General features: G+C 39.2%; 1 protein-coding gene across 2 annotated transcripts in view; it reads right to left on the reverse strand.

Annotated features, from left to right (window-relative positions):
* Positions 1 to 2,451: 2,451 nt before the first annotated feature.
* The window catches only part of si:dkey-240h12.4 (death-associated protein kinase 2), a 28,103-nt gene continuing 8,112 nt past the window's right edge, over positions 2,452 to 22,442 (reverse strand). For both annotated transcript variants that reach the window (XM_046058723.1, XM_046058722.1), the window contains exons 2-12: positions 17,248 to 17,414; positions 16,896 to 17,117; positions 14,379 to 14,517; positions 14,130 to 14,259; positions 12,526 to 12,574; positions 12,077 to 12,103; positions 10,908 to 11,060; positions 8,003 to 8,048; positions 7,794 to 7,883; positions 5,375 to 5,461; positions 2,452 to 4,657 (exon numbers count right to left, since the gene is read on the reverse strand). In XM_046058723.1, the coding sequence (XP_045914679.1) occupies positions 4,577 to 4,657; positions 5,375 to 5,461; positions 7,794 to 7,883; positions 8,003 to 8,048; positions 10,908 to 11,060; positions 12,077 to 12,103; positions 12,526 to 12,574; positions 14,130 to 14,259; positions 14,379 to 14,517; positions 16,896 to 17,117; positions 17,248 to 17,309 (1,086 nt within the window). In that variant the 5' untranslated portion in view covers positions 17,310 to 17,414 and the 3' untranslated portion in view covers positions 2,452 to 4,576. The remainder of the gene's footprint in view (positions 4,658 to 5,374; positions 5,462 to 7,793; positions 7,884 to 8,002; positions 8,049 to 10,907; positions 11,061 to 12,076; positions 12,104 to 12,525; positions 12,575 to 14,129; positions 14,260 to 14,378; positions 14,518 to 16,895; positions 17,118 to 17,247; positions 17,415 to 22,442) is intronic.

Below are 22,442 nucleotides of genomic sequence, written 5' to 3' on the forward strand. Positions count from 1 at the left end.
TGCATCTGTGTCCATGGCTGTTTTTGTTAAATTCAAATTTCGTTAATGATTTAGATTACAGTCTCCAACATACAGCGTAACACTTCCCAATTTACAATGCCATTTGTTGTAATGTAACGGTATACTGTACTGTATATACCGATACATATGTGTAGGTACAAGACAGCAAGATGCAAAGTTAGGGAATAAGGAGGCAAGGTATAACGGCTACCCATCCTATCACGGGGTACAGTATGACTTACTGAGCAACAAAGCTACAAGTCTAAGAGATGATTGTGTAATGTGTATGTAGCATTATTAAGTCTGCTGTTATTTCAAAATTATAAAACTGGAGCGCTACATATTCAAACAAAATAAGGATAGGCAAACTAGTTAGTTCTACATTTGTGTTTTTTCTTTGGAACAAACAGAGGTCCAGGGAATGGACCAGGGAGTATTATCAGGGATGTGACACTGTTCATTGTTGTTATGGAGTACAGTAAGTAGAAAAGCTTTTATGTTACAGTACAGTGAGAATCAAACCCAGATCTTCCTCACCAAAGGAGTCCAATCCACGGCACCATCGCCACCCGCAGAGATGATTGATTTTATGTGCTGTCACACAAGGACGCAAACATTACAGTCGCTGACAAACATTATTGATATCTTAGCAAAATGTTTGTGAAGGTTTTCAGTCATCCAGGTAATGGTTATCCAAGGAAGGTTAAAATCAAGGGCAACTGGACTTGAAGAAACTAGAAGACGTTTTGTCCCTCACCCAAGAGACTTCTTCAGTTCAGAACTCAAGAAGTCTCTTAGATGAGTGATTGGTTATTTCATAACTTTCAAACTCAGCATTTCTCTTCTAAAAGATAAACTAACTTCAAACTAGTTCAACTTGCATCCAATCCCTAATGCCAAAACCTCAGGCAATATCTCTACAAAACATCTCTATAGCATCTCCATAGAAGAGCTCCATGGTAGATAGTCTCGGCTGCCTCTCACTTGTGACTTGTGTGCGGCTCTAAAGAATATCATGCTCATTTTAGAAAAGGTACGAGGTAAATAAAATGATTAAGTCTTCTTTAAATTTCTCCTAACACCAGATTGTAGTTCAGGAGGTCAAACTGTATACCCTGTAATAAGATAATAGGTGCCCTTAAGTTTAAAAATAACAACAGCATATAATCTTTTTCATTTTGCACATTGTTACCTCCTTGTTTCCTTGCTCGACATTTTGTTATTCACCTACATGTATGTATCGGTACATACTGTTATTATGAAAAAAGTACACTGTAAATTGGGAAGAGTATGCTGACAGTTGTAGGCTGGAGTCTAAAGTGTTATCTGCTTTTTTAATATTTCTATTTTACAGTTTTAATAGTAGTTATTAGTAGTAATTAGCCCTAAAAGAATTCGCAGTCACTAGTAACAAATTATTTAAAAAATAATTTCAATATGCAGTAAGTGAGCTGCTGGTGAAGGTCTGCAGTTGATTATAATGATGAAAAACAACATTTCATTTAGACCTGATCTTCTTGGTGGATTTTTATAACTTTATAACGAAGTATTGACCTTCCAATCCTAATGCTCCAAAGAAAGTGGGATTGTGGGAGATTAATACATTGGCTATGAGCTGACAGTCAGTAGATTAAATCACCAAAAAACACTCAGTGTATTAATTTCTCAGTGTACCACAATCAAACAGCAGCACCAACTACAACCTCCAAAGTGATGATAGAGTTGAATTAACACCTCTCAGTTTCAACACAAACTATATTCATGAACTTTCATGAGGGTTCAATGCAGGGCTGTTGGATTAGTTTTAGCTAGGTGAACTGCATAAACAGATAAACAGACAGTTAAAGTAAAGAGTTAAAATTCTACTATATTCTTTCATCATCAGGACTGAAGGCACAAAGAATAAATAATTATGTAATATTTATATTTTATAATAATAATCTTTCATAGCACAATTTGTGTGCAATAATTAATTGGCTTCAGTAATATCCTGCATCTGCAGTGCTTCAGTGTGGCTTTTAAAGAGACATGTGTATGAATTAAAGATCATTAAAGATCCCATGAAACAGAGACAGTCCATCTTCATTCAGTGGGGCTGTGTGGGATTTCCTGACTGCTGGTTGGTCCTTTGGTGTGTATTGCAAAAACAGTCACACGAGTATTAAATCACCGGCCACGCAAGTATTAACTTTGCGTTTGGTCTGAATGCAGAGTTACTGGAAAAACAGGAAATGTTATTAATGGAAAAAAAGAGGCGGTCCAGTCTATAAGAGTGCTGGTGCCGTCTGTACCCTGGTAGAGAGATCATTTAGAGAATAGAATAATCGATTTCCACAAACAGTGCATCTGTGTTTCTGCTGGATGATTGTGCACGGTCCAAGCTGAACAAAAGCAAATTGTGACCTGCGAGTCCACCTCAGGTCGCTCCAAAACAGGAAACACAGGCTTAAATGTATCCGTTGTCCAGGCTTTAATTGCAGTGAAGGATAAAAACAAAAAATTTTTTATTATCACTTTGAACCAGTTCAGTTCTTTAATATGTAATATATGTACATTCATATTCATACTATATTATTACACTTAAGAATAGCTAATTACTGTTACCAAATCTTGGACTTACTACAATGTGCTTTGTCAAATGAAACAACTGAATGACATGAAAGGGAAATTAACCTGTTTAACAAATAGGCTGCTGGTCATTTCAGCAAACATACACATGCAAACTCGACTGAGAAGAAGAGAGACAAAGTAATAGCTTTGGCATTAAAAAAATGTGATTTAAAAAAATCTTACTGTTATGATTTTTTCAAGTCTTGGAGGATGCCAGATGGCAATACAAATGATAACAGGTGTACGTGATGAAGTTATTTACAACACAGGTATGATTGTGCCATTTTAAAATGATCATGAGGAATACATGAAAATACAAAAGACTGAAATGTTGTTGGAAGTTCTATGTGCAGTACTGATTCAAGTTTGAAAAACAACAAAACTTAAATAAACACTCACTGATAGTGTTATAGCACCCCCCAAACCCCATATTTCCTCCCAGCTAACTGCTGATGTTTCGAACATCAGTGGATCTGACTTTGACAGTTCATCCTCGAGCTTAGAAACAGCAACTGAAAGGTGTTTCTCCTCATGAGGATCGTTATCAAGCTGAACTTTTAAGTCAACATGGATGAGAAGTCCTAGAAGTTTTCAGAATCATAGAGCATTTCTACATTTGCATGTCAACTGAGCATGCTACAATGAGGAGTGGTTGAAAGCTCAACCTTAGCAACTAAATGGACCTTGAGGTGGGATTGTTTTGTCACTAATCAAAAGTGAAATTTGAACATTAACAGCAATTTGGGGTTTTGGAATGATAGTGGTCACTACAAGAAAATCATGTACTTATTACTTAAGAGCATTAAAGGGCAACTTAACAGCGGCCATCGGTGACACCTGAAACTTTTAAGAGAGGACAGCAAAACTATGCTGTCCAGTCTGATGTGAAGTCTTTTAAGTAAAACCCGAGTTTATGGCAGCTTGGGCTTTATTTTTATTAGCCATTAATTCTATCAGTTACGATAACATTGTGCTCACCAAAGTAATATATGAGATCTGGTGTGCCCGATTGGGCAACAAACATGAGCAGTCAGACGATCAGACACGTCTCAGCACAGTCTCACCCCATTAACCTCCAATACTGCAGTTCCTCATTTACCAGGAAACGTGCTACAAAATATAAGTATAGTGAGTCAAAACCAAGAGGCAGCGAGTCTAGCACTGCCAAGAGGGCGACCGCCGGAGCCAAACCAAGTTCAGCTTCACAACGGCTCTTCAGAAACCTGTGGGTGGCGTCACGGACACTATGTCCATGTTTTGCATGGTCTATTGTCAAAACTGAAGCAGGACGTGTGTCTGTGGTAGATGTTGTTCATGACAGGTTTAACAAACAGACCTGAAATGTTGCTAATAATCCCCGGAGCACAAGAAAACTGTGCAGACAGCACAACTGTTATAAAAGCAGGGAGTGGGTCTGTAAACTGTGAAAGTTTTCTATCTATCTGGTATTCTATTTTTTTTTTTTTAAAGTTCATTATGTTTACATATGTCATTTAGTAGAACTGTAATAGCTGTCACAGAACAACATTTAAAACAAGAATAGATCTAGTATTTACACTTGTAAAAGTCATGGAAGACATGGACTACAATTTGTTTTACATTTTCGGTAGAGGAAATATAGTTCTACCCCAGAATTTTCTGTTTTTTTATCAAAACGTTTCCCCAAATCAATAACCACCCAAATACATTATAACCTTCAAAACAAGCATAATCACTTAAATGTATCACCTGTAACAATGAGCTGAACTTCAAAATAAAGCAGCCCATCCTGAGCTTCTACCAGTGTCTCTTCTAAATTTCTTTCATAAAGAAACGCTCATCAGATGAGGTAGTGCTCACTTATTTGACACTACCATCTCAGGCACTTCTGAGACACTGAGTAACATGTATTTCACTTTAACAGTGTAACAGAAAACTCCAGCTTGGGCCTCTCTGCTCCGCTGAACATCCCGTCCTCTGGTCAGCTCTATGAACTGCTGCTGAGTCTTCGACGCAGCAGAGAGGCAGGCTTGCTTTCTGAGTCTTCTACGTCGCTTTCACATTGTCTCTGGAGAAAAGGATCGGCACATTTGGATGTTAATCTGATGCACACTTTTAGATCTCATAAAATATCACAGCTGTATCTGGTCAAGCTCACAATGTGGATTTGGATTAGACCATCTAAACTACTTATACCTGTTGACCAGGACTTTCAAAATAAACATTTGTAAACAATACTAATAATAATACATTTTATTTAAATAGGACTTTTCTTAACAATGTTACAAAGTGCTTTGCAAAAAGAAAAAAACAACAGACGAAACCAAATAAAATTAGAATGAGGCCAAAGAACATGAGCAAAGAGGAAGTAAAGACAAAAATTAGGGTTCACTTTTCTTGATAGTCTTGTTTTTGTTTTGCATCTTAGAGGTCACATTCTCCTCTATCACATATCATGATCCAGAAATAGTATCAAAAACAAATGACACATAACTAACCGTACCTAACATGGGCACCATGCTTATAGCTGTTTTTCACTGTTTCTTAAGTGTGTTCATGAAACCAATATAATTTATTGCTTGAACGCACTACAAAACCAGCTACTGTCCATACAGCCAATGGGACGACATGACATTGCAGGGTTCCTAGAACTAGTCCCCAAAGCGGAGTGAAAAATCTGACAACACTGACATTACTAACTGCTTCAGTTTTACAATTAAAGAAGATTTCTTGCGATGATATTTTCAATATGCGAGTTGATTTGAGTGACATAAAATGATCTCACCTGTAGTGGATCTGGATCTGAGATATCTTTGCACGGCAGTTTCAAGTGGCCCAGCCGGTTACACATCGACACCATGTTATAGGACATCTAAAAGGGGGTAAGGGGGTGAAGAAAGAAGGTTTTACAGTGTTCTGTATAGCAGACATCAGTGCAACTAACCACAATAGCGAAATGTTCTTAAAAGGTCCAAGTTGTAATTCCTGGCCACATCTCCAAACAAATATGGGGCAAGAAATATGTGATATACTCACTGCAGCGATGTCACTGTTCAAGACTGTGTACAGTTAGACCCGCATATTAAACTTTGCAATGTCCTCAAAAATGTATAGAGAACTTTCCAAACTTCCCATCTCTTCCAGATCTCTTAACAGTGATGCCAAGTGGTTACAATACAGTGAGCGCTCCACATTTGGTGACTCAGCATACTACTGGGTCCATACAATCTCATCAGTTATAAAAAAAAATACAAAAAACTATTACTAACTAACATCAGGGCAAGAGTACACACAATTCAACCAAACAGCTGAAACTCTGAGAGCCAGTCAGAATAACACTGCTTTCTTCTAATCTGGCATTGTCTTTAGTTTCAGTCATAGCTCAGCTCCGGTTTAGCAAGTCCACAGTAGCAAGAAAACAGCCACATCAAACCATATATGGACACCTTTCGCAATGTTTTTCGGTGCGGTTTGTGTATCAGTTACACTAAGATATGATGTTGATGTTGCTCACCAGTTGAAACAATACGCGTTGAGTTTCTCTTTACTCGACAAGATCTGTCTGTAGTGGTGGAAAGCCACGCCAATACAAGATCTCTAATTTGCTACTTATTTTATGCTCATCTATATAGCAAAATGTATTTTTAATTTACATATTCAAAAATGTGGACAACACAAAAAGATTCGACTGACGATCAAGAGTCAATTGATGTAGCCTGGATTTTAGTGCCATTCTGCATTAATACAATTACTACAGGCAAAATAATACATTCTGAACCCTGTACTTCTGCTCCTCCTCTACACATTTGAAATTTATGTAAATGTTCCGTACTTGTATGGCGCCTTTCTAGTCTTTGACCACTCAAAGCGCTTTTACACTACATCTGCATTCACCAGTCATACACATTCATACACGCAAATCGGGGTTCAGTATCTTGCCCAAGGACACTTCGCACTTCGTTCCCATTTTAGAAATCAGTTAAAACATGTTAAAAACATGTTTTATTTTATTTTATTTTTCTTCACTGCAATCAGGCATATAGCTTGAAAATACGTACGTATTAACGTGTGGCTGATGCTGAGTACTTTCCACAGCACTGGACCCCGATGTCATAGAGAATTTCACATACGGATTAGACCACTACAGTGCATGAATAATAAGAATTAAAATAACACAGTGGAAATTAGGAGTATGGCAGCTATTTGCAATCAGATGGGAGTAATTTAACTTAGAACCACTTATTTTTTTTGTACCGTGCATCTGTGCTGATTCTAACACAGATGGTATGCATTTTAAATTCACCTAAAGTAAAATAAACATGCCTACCATTCTACTAATGGGAAGGTTTGTGAACATAATATAGTTTCATGAGGCCTGGGAACACCACAAATGTGTAAATAAAACCATTAACAATCACTGAAAGTGGTCAGCACTAATTTTATGTTCAAATGCGTGTAGAGGAACAAATGAAGTCTTCAAGTTCAACCAATGTTCCCTGGAAATCAGTAGGAGGGTTAAACCAGTAGGCAGTTTAAATACTGACTGGTGCGCCCTGGAATTCAGTCATGGAACACAAACTGCACCGTCCATGGTTTAAGTCTGGCCAGCTTTTCTTGCATGTCGTTCCTCATCACCCCCCTCCCTCATTTCCTGTCATATCTCTACTGCAGTGGTCAGCAATAGGTGGCCCAGCAATAATTTCTGGCCTGTGGCCAGATTGCTTTGATAGCGGGAAAAAATAATAATAATAAATTGATAGTGGTTGGTGCTGAAATAGATCTCAGTCATGACAGCAAGAGTTACTCACATAATCACTTCCTCTGAAGTGATTGTGCCTCCAAAATAGCAACAATGCTTCATGTTGAGTTAATTGAGGACCTTTGAAAGAGCCTCTGGGTTACATGACACACCTCTGTAAAAGCAGTCAGTAAACGTGTTTGGATTCCCCTGAATTTCCTCAGGGAAATGAAAATTAGTGTCCATAGGTATGAATGCGGATCAAACGCCGGGATGCACACGCACTACAGCACATGCTTTGTTGCGAGCATGTGAAAAAGTGTCTTAATCAATTACAAAAAATAAGTCAGCTGGATTTTGGGATCGATCATACAATTCCTTCAACAGGAAAAAATCCCAAAAATAAACTAACAACTATAACTATACTAATAAAAAGTGTTGGTTTGGCAGACATATCCAGACTCACCTTCCATTTCCTTCTGGCGTTGAACTTCTTAAAGTTCTTCATATTGATTGAGGATCGATTCCTATTGTCCACCTGTTTGCGTGTGATGGGCTGAAAAGACGACAACATTTATACTCATTGAAAGTAGCCCAATAACATTTTGCAGCATGAAGCAGTAAACATCTAAAGCAGGTTTGTAGGCCTTAAAATGGTAGAAGACTTGTAGTAACCTTAATCCATGGGTGAAGCAGACACTCCTCGGCCGTCATCCTTTCACTGCAATACACGGAAATAATCAGAATCAGGGGAGTAGTAATAAATAAGTAATAATATTTATTTAAGTACATCTGCACTTTTTCTGAAAAAAATGCAGATGTAAGAAACATTCATAGAAAAACATGAGCACTTGGTACATTTCACATAAGAAGGATTGTTGTAAAAATAGGAAGAGATTGTTAATGGTCATTACTACAGGAAAGCAAATAATGGGTGAGCAGCTATATCATGATATCAGATGGGCCAGGAGGAGGCCGCTGTGTTGGAGCAAGAGCTCTAGGATATTTTCCCATGGAGTGATACTCAAATATTCAAAAATATAAATATTCTATGTTTTATCAGCCCAGTGGTGGAACGAACTCCCACTAGAGGTCAGGAATTTAGAATCATCACCATGTTTCAACACAATAACACAAAAGACTCACCACTTTAACTGGACTGACATGTTGCTTAATCTGCACAATTTGTTCTATTATTAAAATATATTATTATGTTGCCTGTGCTCTTGCATTGTGTTAACCCTACTGACTTATTACTTAAAACACAGATAAGACATTATACAGCTATACCATATAATAATAATAATTATAAAAACAATAAAAACAATTCAGTCTGTCATGGCTTTTCCAGTCATTGTGATTACTGATAACAGTAGCTGTTCATGCTGTAGACTGTAAACTGTTCCACTTCAGCTTTATGTGCTAACTGTATGTGCCAGCAGGCTTATTGTTCTTGATGTCTTGCTCTTTAGCTTCTGTTTCCTATTTTTTGATGTTCCTGAGACATTGTTACCTGCCTGTTTTGGACCTTATCTGTTTATTGGACTTTTGATTTTTGTCTGCTCCCTGTCAGATGTGTTTGCCTGTTTGGACTGCCTTTTCTGGTTTTGTGCATTGGTCTGCCTCACCATCCCATATGCTTCTGTACCTTATTGTGTGCTAAAATAATTACTGCATCAGTTCTGCCTTAGAACAGCATTTTTGCATCTGCTTGTGGGTCCTTTCCCCTTTGTCCCATTTACTCTGCTAGCAGCAGCTGTGACAGTACAAACTGTCCAAATATGGAACCAGCAGATGAATGTTTTGAGGACAAGTTTTATTATATTATCCTGTTGTTGGTTGTTGGAAGCAGGCCACCAGTAGGGAGTACAGAGAGGCAGCTCTGACTATGGCACGCAGGAAAATGTGGCCTCTAAGCCTTAGCTGAGGAATTTGATACCTGGGTGAGCAAACGACTTTCAACAATACCCCTGATTCTCAGCCTGCTGTCCGGCCTGCTAGCCTCTAGCTTGCTTTCCAACCAGCTAACTTCCCATGATGCACTGCCTCTCTGCTCCTCTCCCTCTCGATCTGTATGCATTCGTATTCCGTTAATGCATGTTACTAACTCCACTTCTTCCCTCTCCCGTTGTCTTGTGCTTTCTCGTCCCTCTCCTCTCTCCTTCTGTCCTTTTCTGCAGGTGTTTCCGGCTCTGGAGCTGTGGAGTCTGGATCTGTGGTTGCGGGCTGCTTGCTGCCCCCATGTTCCTGCTTGACACCCGCTGCTACAATTATTATTATTATTAGTCCTATTATCATTATTATTGCTATCATTATTCCTTATTACTTTTATTGATATTTGTATATGCATCTATATGTGGGTCTATATAAATATTAGAGTACGGTCTAGACCTCATGCTTGCATGGGGAAAGCCAGCTGTCCTCCTCCTTTCTGACTGGTATCTGTCCTATTGAGTATTGTACTGTATATGGAGAGTAGTGTTGTAGTACTCAAGACCAGTCTTAAGACCACTTTTTGACGGTCTTGGTCTCGTCTCGGACTTGACAGCATTTGTACTCGGTCTTGTCTCAGACTCAGACATTGAGGACTCTTTTTCAAGACCAGTCAAGACCATACCTTTGGGAATATAAATAAATTGCTTGTGCATTGTCTGATTTATTTGTTAACATCCTAACTTTGAGTGGATGTAAAACGTACTGCTTCAAATGCAACCAATAACCCTAATTAAAATGTGTTGTTACCCGTCCCGGCGATGGCGATGCTTATGTTGATTTCAGCTCTTAGTGTTTGTATGTGGGTGTTTTAATGGGAATATGGATCTTTCAGATCAGTTTGAGAAGTACCTATGATCTCGTTCCACATTTTATTGTGTGTCATGTAATGTGGGGAACTGGTCTTGATCTTGACTTGGTCTTGGTTTGGGCGGTCTTGATTACAACACTAATGGAGAGACTGAAAATAAATTCTGCCTTGAACTTAGAACCTTTTAATTGATGTATTTCTAGATTGTTTAATATAAATCCCTTTTATATTTGACCTCTTAATTACTTTGTAAATAATTTTTATAGTTCCTGTTTTTATTGTCCAATTAAATATGAATTAATGGAATACTATTGAATTATACAACTATTTCCATGACACAGCCATGCTTTATGGGACCTGTGATTATGATATTCTTTTACTGTCGTACTTTGTAGTAAGTAAAGATATTAGTTATTAATAAATTTAGGGTTGGGAAATACTAAAAAAAAAAGATACAGTGAGGTCAGGAAGCAAGGCAACAGTAACATCCTGGTTTGCTACAGTGTGTGTAAAAAACCAGGGTGGTACTTTATGTACTGTTTAGGTACTGTTGTTGTTGCTGTCTAGTGTCATGGAAGCCCATATAGGCTGGTATATATATATATAGTACACATCAGCAGTACGGTTCTCTTTGAGAAGAGAAAGGATTTTGGCTAAAACAGCAATTGCAGCAAAATATGTTCACAAAAAGTCTATTTCATTTGGCAAGCATAGAAAGTCACTAACACAGGCCCAGTTACAACTGTGTTTATGTACTATAGTACTTATATTACATACGCGGGATTTTTCACCAAGAGTTTCTGGATGAAGTCTTTGGCCATGGAGGTTGTCATGCTGAAATGCCGCGCATCAAACTCGTAGTTCATGGCAATGATGTTCCTCAAAGTCTCTTGATCGGTCTCACCTTGGAAGGGTGAAAAACCGCTCAATCTGAGGACAGAGTTCACAGCAAGAGTGAGACTACAATATGTCCACATCTCAACCCATATAGACAGATATTTTTTGTTATTCCATCTCTGATAAAAGCTCCAAATTTATAAAGCTAAAGGCCATAACACATATGATGGAAAAAATATCTATAAACTAGTAAGGCTTCCCTCCAACAGTCGACCAGCTTTTCATTGGTTGGTTTGTCACAGAAAAAAATCATCCCTCAAACTCCATTCAGGAGCTGCACCTTGTCTTAGGCCTGGGACGAAAGTATCAGGGTTTTTTACTTGGAACACGGAAGTCAGGAAGTCCAGTTCTCTTTATACATCCATGTGAGCATGGCATATCGTTCCAGTTGTAGATGTAGACAGTTATCAATAGTGACTTTCTGGCCGAACCTTCTACTCACCATAGTGCCTCAGGACACAAAATATACCATCATCATTGAGTGTGAAGCTGAAATTCATCCCGATCTATGAATTTGTATCATCTGTAGGCTAAGTATCAGTGAATGTGTAATTAATCATGCTAGCCTATCGCTGGTGCTAGCCAGGGTAAAGTTGACAGAGACAGAGGAAGGATGACGTTATACTGTTGATGTTCAGTCTACTTGCTAGTTGTTCGACTCATTCAGAATCATTTCTGCTTGTAGTTAACAGGTGAAATGTATAAATGTGTATTGTATACTTATTATTACGGTTTGGTATTTTTCTGTTAAAAAAGAATGATAACAAATGAAACCTTAACCCTTTTCTGATGCCCCCAAAATTTATATTTAAACAATGAAATTAATATCATAAATGTGCGACGACTAGCTGACTAATGGCTTGAACTAACCACTAGGAAAGATCTTTGTTCAGGGGCAGCCCTATGAACTAGTGAGTGTAGACTGCTGTGGTTGAATTCACATAGTATGAAATAATTTCAGGCAGCAGATGTTTTCGTAAAACCTTCTGATGATTAAATGTGTACAAAAATATTTAATGCCTACAAGCAGACAAACACTTACAACTTACAGTATGTAGGTAATAACTCCGATGCTCCTGGAGGAGAAAGAAACACAAGACACAGGCAGTTATGTGGTGTGGTTTACACTTTTTCACTTCTCTGTGGCAAGTATTTTACTTTCTGGACATTCCCTCAATCACTCAGCATGAATGTTACATTCAAAATCTGGATTATTCTGGTGCTCTTTCAAAATGTCAACAGACACAGAGTCCTGACATCTGAGATCTTGTGTAGTAAGTGGGGCTCAGAACAGGCCTGAACATGTCACTAACAGAAGAATTTACTCTCCCTCCTAAAGAGAAGGAGCTGTGAAGAGAAACTGAGAACAGTCTACAAATGCCGGCCGGCAGGTTCACACTCAGAACTCAGAATTTATTTTTGCACACATATACACTAACTGTTGTAGATGTGAAAATGTGCCATCCACTGCCGAATACACTGTAAAAGTAATGCTCACCACATATCTGCTGCTGTGCTCAGAGGTTCACAGTTGATTGCCTCAGGGGCTGAGAGAAAGAGAGTGGGGGTGGAGGTTAACTCTCATGACTTATACACTCTCAACACTGAACATCTCCTCATATTCTCCCTCACAGAACAATCCAGAATCTTAGAATATGCAAATAAGTGTCCATTCAAGTTTCCACATCATACTACATCATACTATACTGATACTATCATATCATGTAAGTTTCCCACTGGACCACGATTGGCTTGAACATACTAGTTGTAATGTTACAAAAGTATCGGATATGTACATGTCTTAAGTTGAGATTTAAACCTGCAATTAGTATTAGCGCTTTAACTATATATTTGCTATAAGACTTGCATACCTTTACCTTAGTAAGGCTCAGAATGCATAAACTTTACCTGTGGTGGAGTGAGGTTGGTATCAGTACTGTTGCTTAAGTAATGGGCCTGAAAACTACTTCTTCCACCTGTGGTTAACCCGCTGTCGAGTAATCAGATGAATTTGAATGATCTAGTCCTCTCTTGGGATTTTTTCCCCCAAAGCGAAAGAATCACAGACTCGTAGTTGCTAACTAGCTAGCTTTCCACCATCTCTACTGTGAAGAGTATAAGATGCCGTAGTAACTTTACATGAACACAAACTTTGTATTTATTTTCTGTGGCACAACACAGCTTTCACTCACTATTCCACTGCAACCTGAGAGACGTAACTACCACTGAAAATAGTATGACTATATGTTCATCTGCTATATCGCACACTAATTAATATTAGAATATATTCAATATATAGCCCAGCCATAGTTGGTATAAGTGAGCCTTCCTGAGGGCTAAAAGATGGACCTTACAAATTACAACTAGAGTGAGCTGTACGTTGATGAACCTAATCAGGCCTATGATGCATTTTTGTTCCCATTCTTGGAGTTTTTATAAATACTGTCTTATTAGAAAGTGCTGGGTGAAGGATAAATAGAAAGAATGTTATAAATCTGACTTATACTAATTTTTTTTAGCTCTGATGCTACAGTGGACAGCATCAGAGTGCACTGTTGATGATTTCAATGACGCTTCTGGGGGTGCTGGCACTACCTTGGCCAGCAAAATTGTTGTATCTGATGATAAAAAGATTTGTTCAATAATCTGATTAAAAGTAATATCAGTTCGATGTTCCTTTGTGGGATAAACAAAGCGGATGCAATTGTAAATAACATCGACTTCACATCTTCCCTACTCTTGCTGCAACTTCACAGTAGTTACACATGCAACTCGTACTGCAGGTTTATGAATGACTTAATATGTCATAGACAAAATCTCACAGATACATTACATTTATCTGACGCTTTTATGCAAAGCGACTTACAATTGCTATATATGTCAGAGGTCACACACCTCTGGAGCAACTAGGGGTTAAGTATTTTGCTCAGGGACACAATGGTGGATGGGTCACAGTGGGGGATTGAACCCAGATCTCTCACACCAAAGGCAGGCGTCTTGTCCACTGCACCATCACCACTTACGCCCCACAACATTACAGCATCTAAAAAACCAAGACCCAAATAAAAACATCATGTCAAATGAAGGCCTATTCATCCTCACCAATGTACTGCGGGGTGCCACTTGTGCTCCTGTACTCCTCCCCCTGCTGAAAACGATGGGCCAGGCCAAAGTCGATGAGTTTAATTTTGGGGTGTGGTGACACTTTGTCTGACAGCATGACGTTCTCTGGCTGAATAGAGGGAATGATGTTGTTATGGTAGACACATATATTTTAATGTAATTTACAGCTAAGCAAGTTCACAGTTGTCAACAACAAACAGAGAAGTCATTAGGTCGGTGTACTGGTACCTTGAGGTCAAAGTGGGCAATGTTTTTGCTGTGCATGAAGGCCAGTCCCTCCAGGATCTGCTTCATAAACTCAATAGCCTCACTCTCCACCAGGTTCTCCTTCTCAGCAATGAAGTCAAACAATTCCCCTCCGCTAACACTGAAATGTCAAACACAAGTGTGTTATAGTCAAGTGTTTCTCTTATTATGTCCACACCCTGTACATGCCATGGACAAGGCAGCAAAACACCTTGTGACTGTCCTGGAGTATGTCCTGGATCTTATAATTCTCCACCCCTTACACATGGTTAGTTTATTTTATATCTCGCTGCACACAACAATAACTGAAAAAATTCTTATCTTGTGTGCATAAGATAAAAACTAAACTCATGAAACTGAAACAGTGTGTTTCACTGCTGTTAAAGCAGAAAAACATCACAAAATAGATATGGGGTAATTTAGAGCATCTTGGCATCTTCAGTATCCCATTCCACCTCTGCTTTCTAATGTTGATTGTCCTTGTGATTTCTTGTGAGAAGTCAGACCAAGTTCTTTTTTCCCCCACACAAAGAAATCTGAAGCATCTGGGCTGCTCTCACTTGTCTTCTAACACCAGCACTCTTAGGTAGAATGAGAAGGTACTTCCAGTAAAGTAGGTACTTCCAAAGTAAGTGTGGCATACAATGATTTCAGTGATATATTCTCCTACATTCCACCGATACCCGATGACATATTTTTTTTATCCAACAGTATGTAGGTAAATAGACACTGACAGATGACATGCTGCTTTTATTACTCCGCCTGTGTAGAAAAAATGTTGCAGACTATCCAAAAAGGATTGCCATATGCAGACGACAAGCCCTGTCTTTGTTACAGGGCTTTGGAAATTTATTTGATGTGAAACCGGTAGCTAATATCACCAGTAAGCTGGTGTCACTCACATTTCTAAACAGTTAAGTTAAAGTTAAATGTTGTCTGTGTGTTTACATTTTGGAATCTACAAATATGATCTTTTTTCCAGTTCCACAGGCGATCAGTTTATCACTGCACTCACTCTCCACCAATGGTTGAATGCAGCTTTCCCTCTCAGCAGATACCAAGAAGGAGCGCTCTAAAAACTAGGACTACACACCACCACCACAGAATCTTTCCTTCTTAAAGAACCCACCCCCATTCCTAGCCGACACTTGAACCCCACTACACAGAGTGACCATGTGGCAGCCATCGCAGTTCTCTGATCTTCTCCATTCCCTTCACATTATACATATTGTACTCAAATACTGTTGCACACTATTACACACTTACACCGTGTATTTATCAAAACCGCAGATGCCCCTGGACTTATCTGACAACATCACTGCTATCTTTGCTGTTTGCACATATAACCCATCACACATTACCTCACTTCCTCTGTTAGTTGTACAGAGCTTAGTTGGAAAAGTTGCTTTTGTGTATTTATATCATCATATGATTATAATATGGACAAGTGTTCTACTACACTTTTTCATCTTCTTTAGCTAACTGATCTTTTTCTAATGGATTTGCTCGGCTGTTCTGACACCTTCACCAAAACAGATTCTTTGTACACATGTACTTGGTGAATAAAGTCTGAAAGCTGATTCCTGCACGACAGTGAGCAGAGGACGTTACTGTACTGTTTGACTCAGCTGCTCCAAAACATGCATGGTTAACCAGCCTGGTTCTAGGACTAAGCATCATTAGATTAATTATGATGACAGTCAGGCAGTTCATCTCATCTTGGGCAACATCATCAGAACTAATTCATACATAAGTTTTATCTTCTGGAATCTGCTGGTGGGGAATAGATATTACAGCCGTCTAGTTCACTCAGTGACAGGGGAGGGTCTGTTCATTCAGCAGATCTTTGTTCAAAGATTGAGAATGGAATTGAATATTTTGTAAACAGGACACATTTAGCTTAAACATAAAATTAAAAATCCAAATATCAGGTAAGAAGATGAGACTTTTCTGTTGTCCTCTCGCTCTCTCTCTAATGTCCCTCTTCTTGGTGCAGTCATTTTTCTAAATATATCAGAAGTGCCCTTTTTTCACTTGTGCCCCTGCCCCCAAAAATGTTTGTGCACAAGGGCAAGAAGGAACAAGTGTCTTTTTGACAAAATCCAGAATGTAAATGTTCAGTATTTGTATAGAGCCCGCTCAAAGCACTTTTACACTACATCGCATTCACCCATTCATACACTGAGCCAAAGTGCTCAAACTAACATTCACACACATTCAAACACCGGTGGAACAGCCATCGGGGGCAATTCAGGCAATCTGCTCTACCTCCTTAGCCACAGCCGGCCTCAGACGATGGCTAAATAAACTGGTTAGACTGGCAGTACAGTACAAGTTAATGGCTTACAGTGGAAGACACAACCAATTTTGGATTGATGCAATTCACGTGCCTATGTACATAGACAAGATGCACAGTGGATTACTCCTGGAATACACAATACACTCACAAGAGGAAATCAAACACACAAACACCCCCCCCACCCTCTCTTGTCAACTCACAGCTCCAGAATGAGCACCACCTCAGCACGGCTCTCAAAAAGGTCTTTGAGAATCACAATGTTAGGATGTTGTACTGCCTGGAGAATCTCCACCTCCCGCTCCACACCGTTTCTGTCCAGACCCAGCCGGCTACACGCGTTCTTCCGGATCTTCAGGAACTTGCCTGCCCAACAAGTCCCAGTGGCCCGCTCACGAACCTGTCGAACCTGAGCAAAATGCCCACTTGATGGGGCAAGAACATAATTCACAGTAAACATTGAGCTTGAAATACAGCTATTTTGACAATTTACAAATTCTGTTTTTTACTTAAGGCAAATACACAAATAGCTCTGATAGCCTACGATATGCCTACCTTCCTAGAACATCTCCGATCTCATAGAAGTCTTCCACATTTTCAGGCTTGAAGACTGCCATGTTTGATTTCACTTCAACCCCCCTGGTCTTTCGTTGGTCCACTCCTGGCTATTTAATAGTCAATTCCAAGTGGTTCATGATCCTCCAAACACACCAAACTTGGACCTGTGTGGCAGATGTCAGAAACTACGTATTAGCACAGAATATGTACATTAACAGTAGGAAAGAAAAATCAACAATAATAATTTTTTTCTGTGATTACGATCCAGGTGCTTTAATTTTTTAATTAGGCGTATATACATATATTGAATGACTGAAGGTGACTAGGTGCATAGCAATTAGGGTTTCTTTAGGGAAACTTCATCTATGAGGTTCCTCTGATCCCAACAGTGGTGTCATCTGCAAACTTTAGGAGCTTGGTGGACTTGTGACTGGAGGTGCAGCTGTTGGTGTGCAGGGAGAATAGCAGAGGGTTTAGAACACACCGGTGCTGATGGCCCGGGAGTCAGAGACATGTTTTCCCTAGATTAATTTTTGGTTACATTCCTCTGAAGTGATAAGGTGAAATCTGAAGTGTTATAGTTTTAGTTTTAGAATGTTTTATCACTGCATCTAAACACAAGATTTAACTGATAAAGCGCATGTTTCCGCACTGAAAGCTTTGATCACGGGTCGTACAAACACTTGCTTTTCTGCATGAATTTATTCAGGTAAATTCAAAATCTTTATATTTTAGGTGTGCACCTTTTCTTTGGTACACTGTGAATGGAGATTTACCTGTTTAATGCAAGCCTTTCTGTGGAATAGGAAGGTCCATAGATGACATCAGCTTCTACTGAAGCCCAGATCACGTGGGTGTAGAACTTCCTAATTTCAGGTTTTACTACTGTGAACCTGAGTATTTTTAATGCGGCTGCAATATTACAACACAAAACATTAACCTCTAACTTAACTAAAGATGGAAGCTCTTTCCTCTAACCTGGCCCCTTTCAACATTGGCCAGTCTCCCCTAAATAGCTCTCTATCCCCTGTTTTTCTCTTCTGTAGAGCATGTTATCTCTACATTGACAATACATTTTCATTCTTTGCACAACTGTCACAATCGTTTTCTATTTCAGTCATAAAAATGTGCAAAATAGGAGTTTTGTCCTTACATGTTTTCCCAAATTCCTCTCCCTCTCTGATGACACATCACATCATTCTTTTTGTCTCACCACTCCTCACCAAGTCAAGTATGACATCAGCTGTATGTAACCAACTTCCCTTTATACATCAGACTTCTCTCTATGATACAGTATGAAAGGATATGAGAAGGGACAACACATTATTGGTCTTACTCCTACCCAGCGTAAAGCTGTGCATAATGTCTACTGGCTAAAGCAGTGCTTTCCAACATTTATGAATCGTCACACATATTTAGGTCATGTTCATCTCTTGAAAAATATTGTGTGAAATGTTCAGAACATAGATCAAGCCTGATGCCCTCATTGCAATCGCTAGAGTAGGACTGCCACCTACACTTTTACAAGTCTTGTCTCAAAATTACAAAACTAACAGTGATTTTGTTATGTTACTCCCCTGACAATTGTTAATAATTTAATGGAACCAAACCATTGTCATGATTTTTGAGTTAAAAGCATTTTCAAGTACATTCTTTTGGAGAGTGAGAGCCACACTGAACAGTCCCTCAAAAGGGTTTACGTATGGCTGATATATTCTCAGACAGATTGTTCTGAGTGACTATCACTTCCAGTTTTCATTAAATAAACTGTATTTATCCCGTACATTTAAACTACGGGACAATAAAAACAACTCATGACCTTTGATCAGAGGTGCATCCTACCTTACAGGGAAACTGTTTAAAATGGCATGGTAAAGAGTCCAAACGCTAACGTTACTTCCTTATAACTGGGGCACTGCAAGGATCAGTGTACGGACCCCATCTCTTCTCAATTTTGTAATTAAGGTAAGTTCATGCTAATGTGAGCTAACTTGGCTCCGTTGACTTCTATGTTAAGTAGCTAGAAAGCTAGCTGGATTTGCTGATGTGTGCGGTGGTCGACGATTTAACTTTTAAAAAGACATTAACTGGAATTACGTTATACATTGACTGTTGAAACAAGCGTTTGAATCTATGAATTAGCTGCACAGAAGGTAATGTCAGCTTGCTATCTAACTAATGCTATTTCAGAGCTGCCAACTCTCACGCATTGAGCGTGAGACTCACACGATTTACACTTTTCTTCCCTCAAGCCATACATCAATTTCCTCATGCATTGGAAAAACTAATGTATCCTATAACTGATAGCGTTGACTCGGCGCGATTACACTCCCAACTGATGCAACATCGGCGGATGCTGTGACAGGAAATCAAGCGAACCCACTCTCGCGCAGTGAGTGGCAGTGACAGTTTGTGATCGGGTAACGTAGCTGGTAAGGTTTTGCGCCTTGTTCTGTTGGGAATGTGCACAGGGCTGCTGAAGTTAACGTGTGGATTTGTGGTGAAGTGTTTTCAATTAGTTTCGTTCAGGTATCTAACTTATACAGTCCCAAACGGGTTCTGTGTCTGTCTGTCTGTCTGGGATTCTATCATATCAGCAGAGCAAGGAATGAACAGCAGATTATAGGGCAGGGAGATTTTGAAAAATATTGTGAATTGATTAACTGATGACGTTCTCTTAAAAAATCTTCTGGAGATGTCAGATTACACAATTATGCGGGATAGATGCAAAAAGTTTTGAACATTCAGTCCAGGAGTTTCTAACTGAATTTATTTATCCTTGAGGTGAAAAGGTGCCACATTTAAAGAGGAACTTCCCCAATCAAAGACACAAAGAGGAAGGAAGACCAAATCATGAAAGTAAATAAATATAGAATGCTTGAAAGCATATATATATATATATATATATATATATATTTTAAATTGTCACCTACTTGAGTTTTATGTTTCCGTTGACATAGCCTAAAAACATTTCCACCATAAATTGATGCGGAAAAGGCAGGGCCCCCAGACCCCCCGCCTAATTAATTGGCTCGTCCATTGCTAAGGGAAAACCTACACTCTTGCTTATTATGAACTTTAATATTCCATACATTCTGACACATAGATTCTGTGGGGGAAGACTCAATACATGGTTAGGTTTGGTCAAAATTAAGGCTATCATGTCTGGAGGTTGGTATCTTGATCACACTGATCTGACCATGATTATTGACTTGGCATCTACACATACATCTTGCTCAGGGACACAATGGTGGATGGGTAACAATGAGGGATTGAACCCAGGTCTCTCACACCAAAGGCATAGTCTTATCCATTGCCCCATCACCACCATGAACTATTAAAACAAAATTCTTGAGGATTAAAGACTGATGACCCCGACCCCTGTTGTGGGATAGGATACCTAAAAAGAACCAACCTCCAATACCGAATCTCAGTCCAAACTAAATTTAAGTTGGCAGCCCTGTGCTATTTTGTACCTGCCAACACAGCAAACTTTCTTTAAATAGGCTACATGTGTACAGACTGCTGCAATACTTTGGAAACATGACGTTACATAGTACGAATTATGCAGTTCATTCAGAAGTGATCTAGTTTGCGGGTTGACTTTCGGTATGCTTCAGTGTTTTTGTTGATGTTAATGCTTTTGCATACATAAAAACAATTCTATCTCTGTGGCTACTATGGATTACTGACAATATCATAAAGATCACCTAACCTCATTCCCTCACACCTTCTCCCTTCAGAGAACACTTAATTTCATGGTCTCCACTCAGCAATGCCACTGCTAATAAGGACAACCATAGAACACAAACCATCGCTGTTAAACCAGACCCTCCAGCAGCATAACATTATACTGAAGGAGCTTGTAAATGTGTTTATTGCCAATTGTTTAGAATGTTTACAACGCATTTTATGTCACTGGCCATTTTATTCTCCATAGTGTTCTCCAAGTGTTTCACAAATATGCTTTGAGATCTTAATGTGCTGAACCCATTTCCTTCCTCAGAAAATATTTGCAAAGCATTGTTTACATCCATGTTCGCTAGCTTAGCTTTCATTGTTCTTCTTCCCTGACTTTTTTGGGCACATTGCAGCACAGAGATAAACATTATGGTGTTCATTATGGCTGCACAAAACAATAAAATTATGCCCCCTCCTATATCTTGTTCTTTGCTGCAGAATGTGGCTATAGAAACAATACAAGCCTTTTTGCAGGCCTCTCAGAAGTCCTGTCCGCATTGTGAAGTTCCCAGGTTCACATAGTCATAGTCAACAGTTTTGTAGACAATTGTTCAAAGCAATAAAACCTGTGAATCCTTTCAATAAATCTGGGGACATGAATATTGACCCTTGAATATGCAATTGGATCCAGATCTTCAAGTGGAAAAAGCAAGCAAAGCAAGCCCCCCAGGGTTAACCTCGCACCCTGGCTCTTCTCCCTGTATACAAACCATTTCACATCCCACCACCATTCTTAAATATGGAGACGATCAATTCTGTGAGCAGGGAGCTCAAGCAGTCACTTGGTGCCTTGAGAACAACCTGTAGCTCAACACATCTAAAACACAAAAGCACAGCCCCTCCCCCAAACCCCCATACACATCTCAGTACTCAATACCATCACTGACTCATTCAAATTTCTTGGCACACAAATCAGCAACACACCCAAATGGAACATCAGCAGCCAAAAATGCAAAACACAAGGCTTCCCCCTTTAGAGAGAGCATCCTAACCTCATCCATAACAGTTTTGTACGGCAGCACGGACAGTCACACACGCAAAAAACGGCCTCGTTTGTATAGTCACTAATAAATGACTGATCGAGTGCTTGATTGATTTGAGATGGTGCTGTATAGTTTCTCAAATGTAACTCTTTATGCAGCGTTTCTCATGTCCCTGCTGGGCAGTAGATGATGCCAAAACTATAAAAGCTACAGCAAATGTCTGGAGGGATGAAACTTGAAAATGAGCCTTACAGAAAAATGTTTCTTCCTCTCCCGTGTGTTTTGGCTGAAGATTAGTTTGCTCTGTTTTTGAGGATGTTGAGGACAACCAGGCACGGAGTAGACAATCCTGGGAAACTAGAAGAGAGAATAAGAAATACCTGGAGGACGTTGGAGTAAGAATCGAAGGTGTGGATGCAGGGACGTGCACAGGAATTTTGAAGGGCAGTTGCTCTGACCTGAAAAAAG

Source organism: Micropterus dolomieu, linkage group LG09 (genome assembly GCF_021292245.1).
Source record: "Micropterus dolomieu isolate WLL.071019.BEF.003 ecotype Adirondacks linkage group LG09, ASM2129224v1, whole genome shotgun sequence".
Lineage (NCBI taxonomy): Eukaryota > Metazoa > Chordata > Actinopteri > Centrarchiformes > Centrarchidae > Micropterus > Micropterus dolomieu.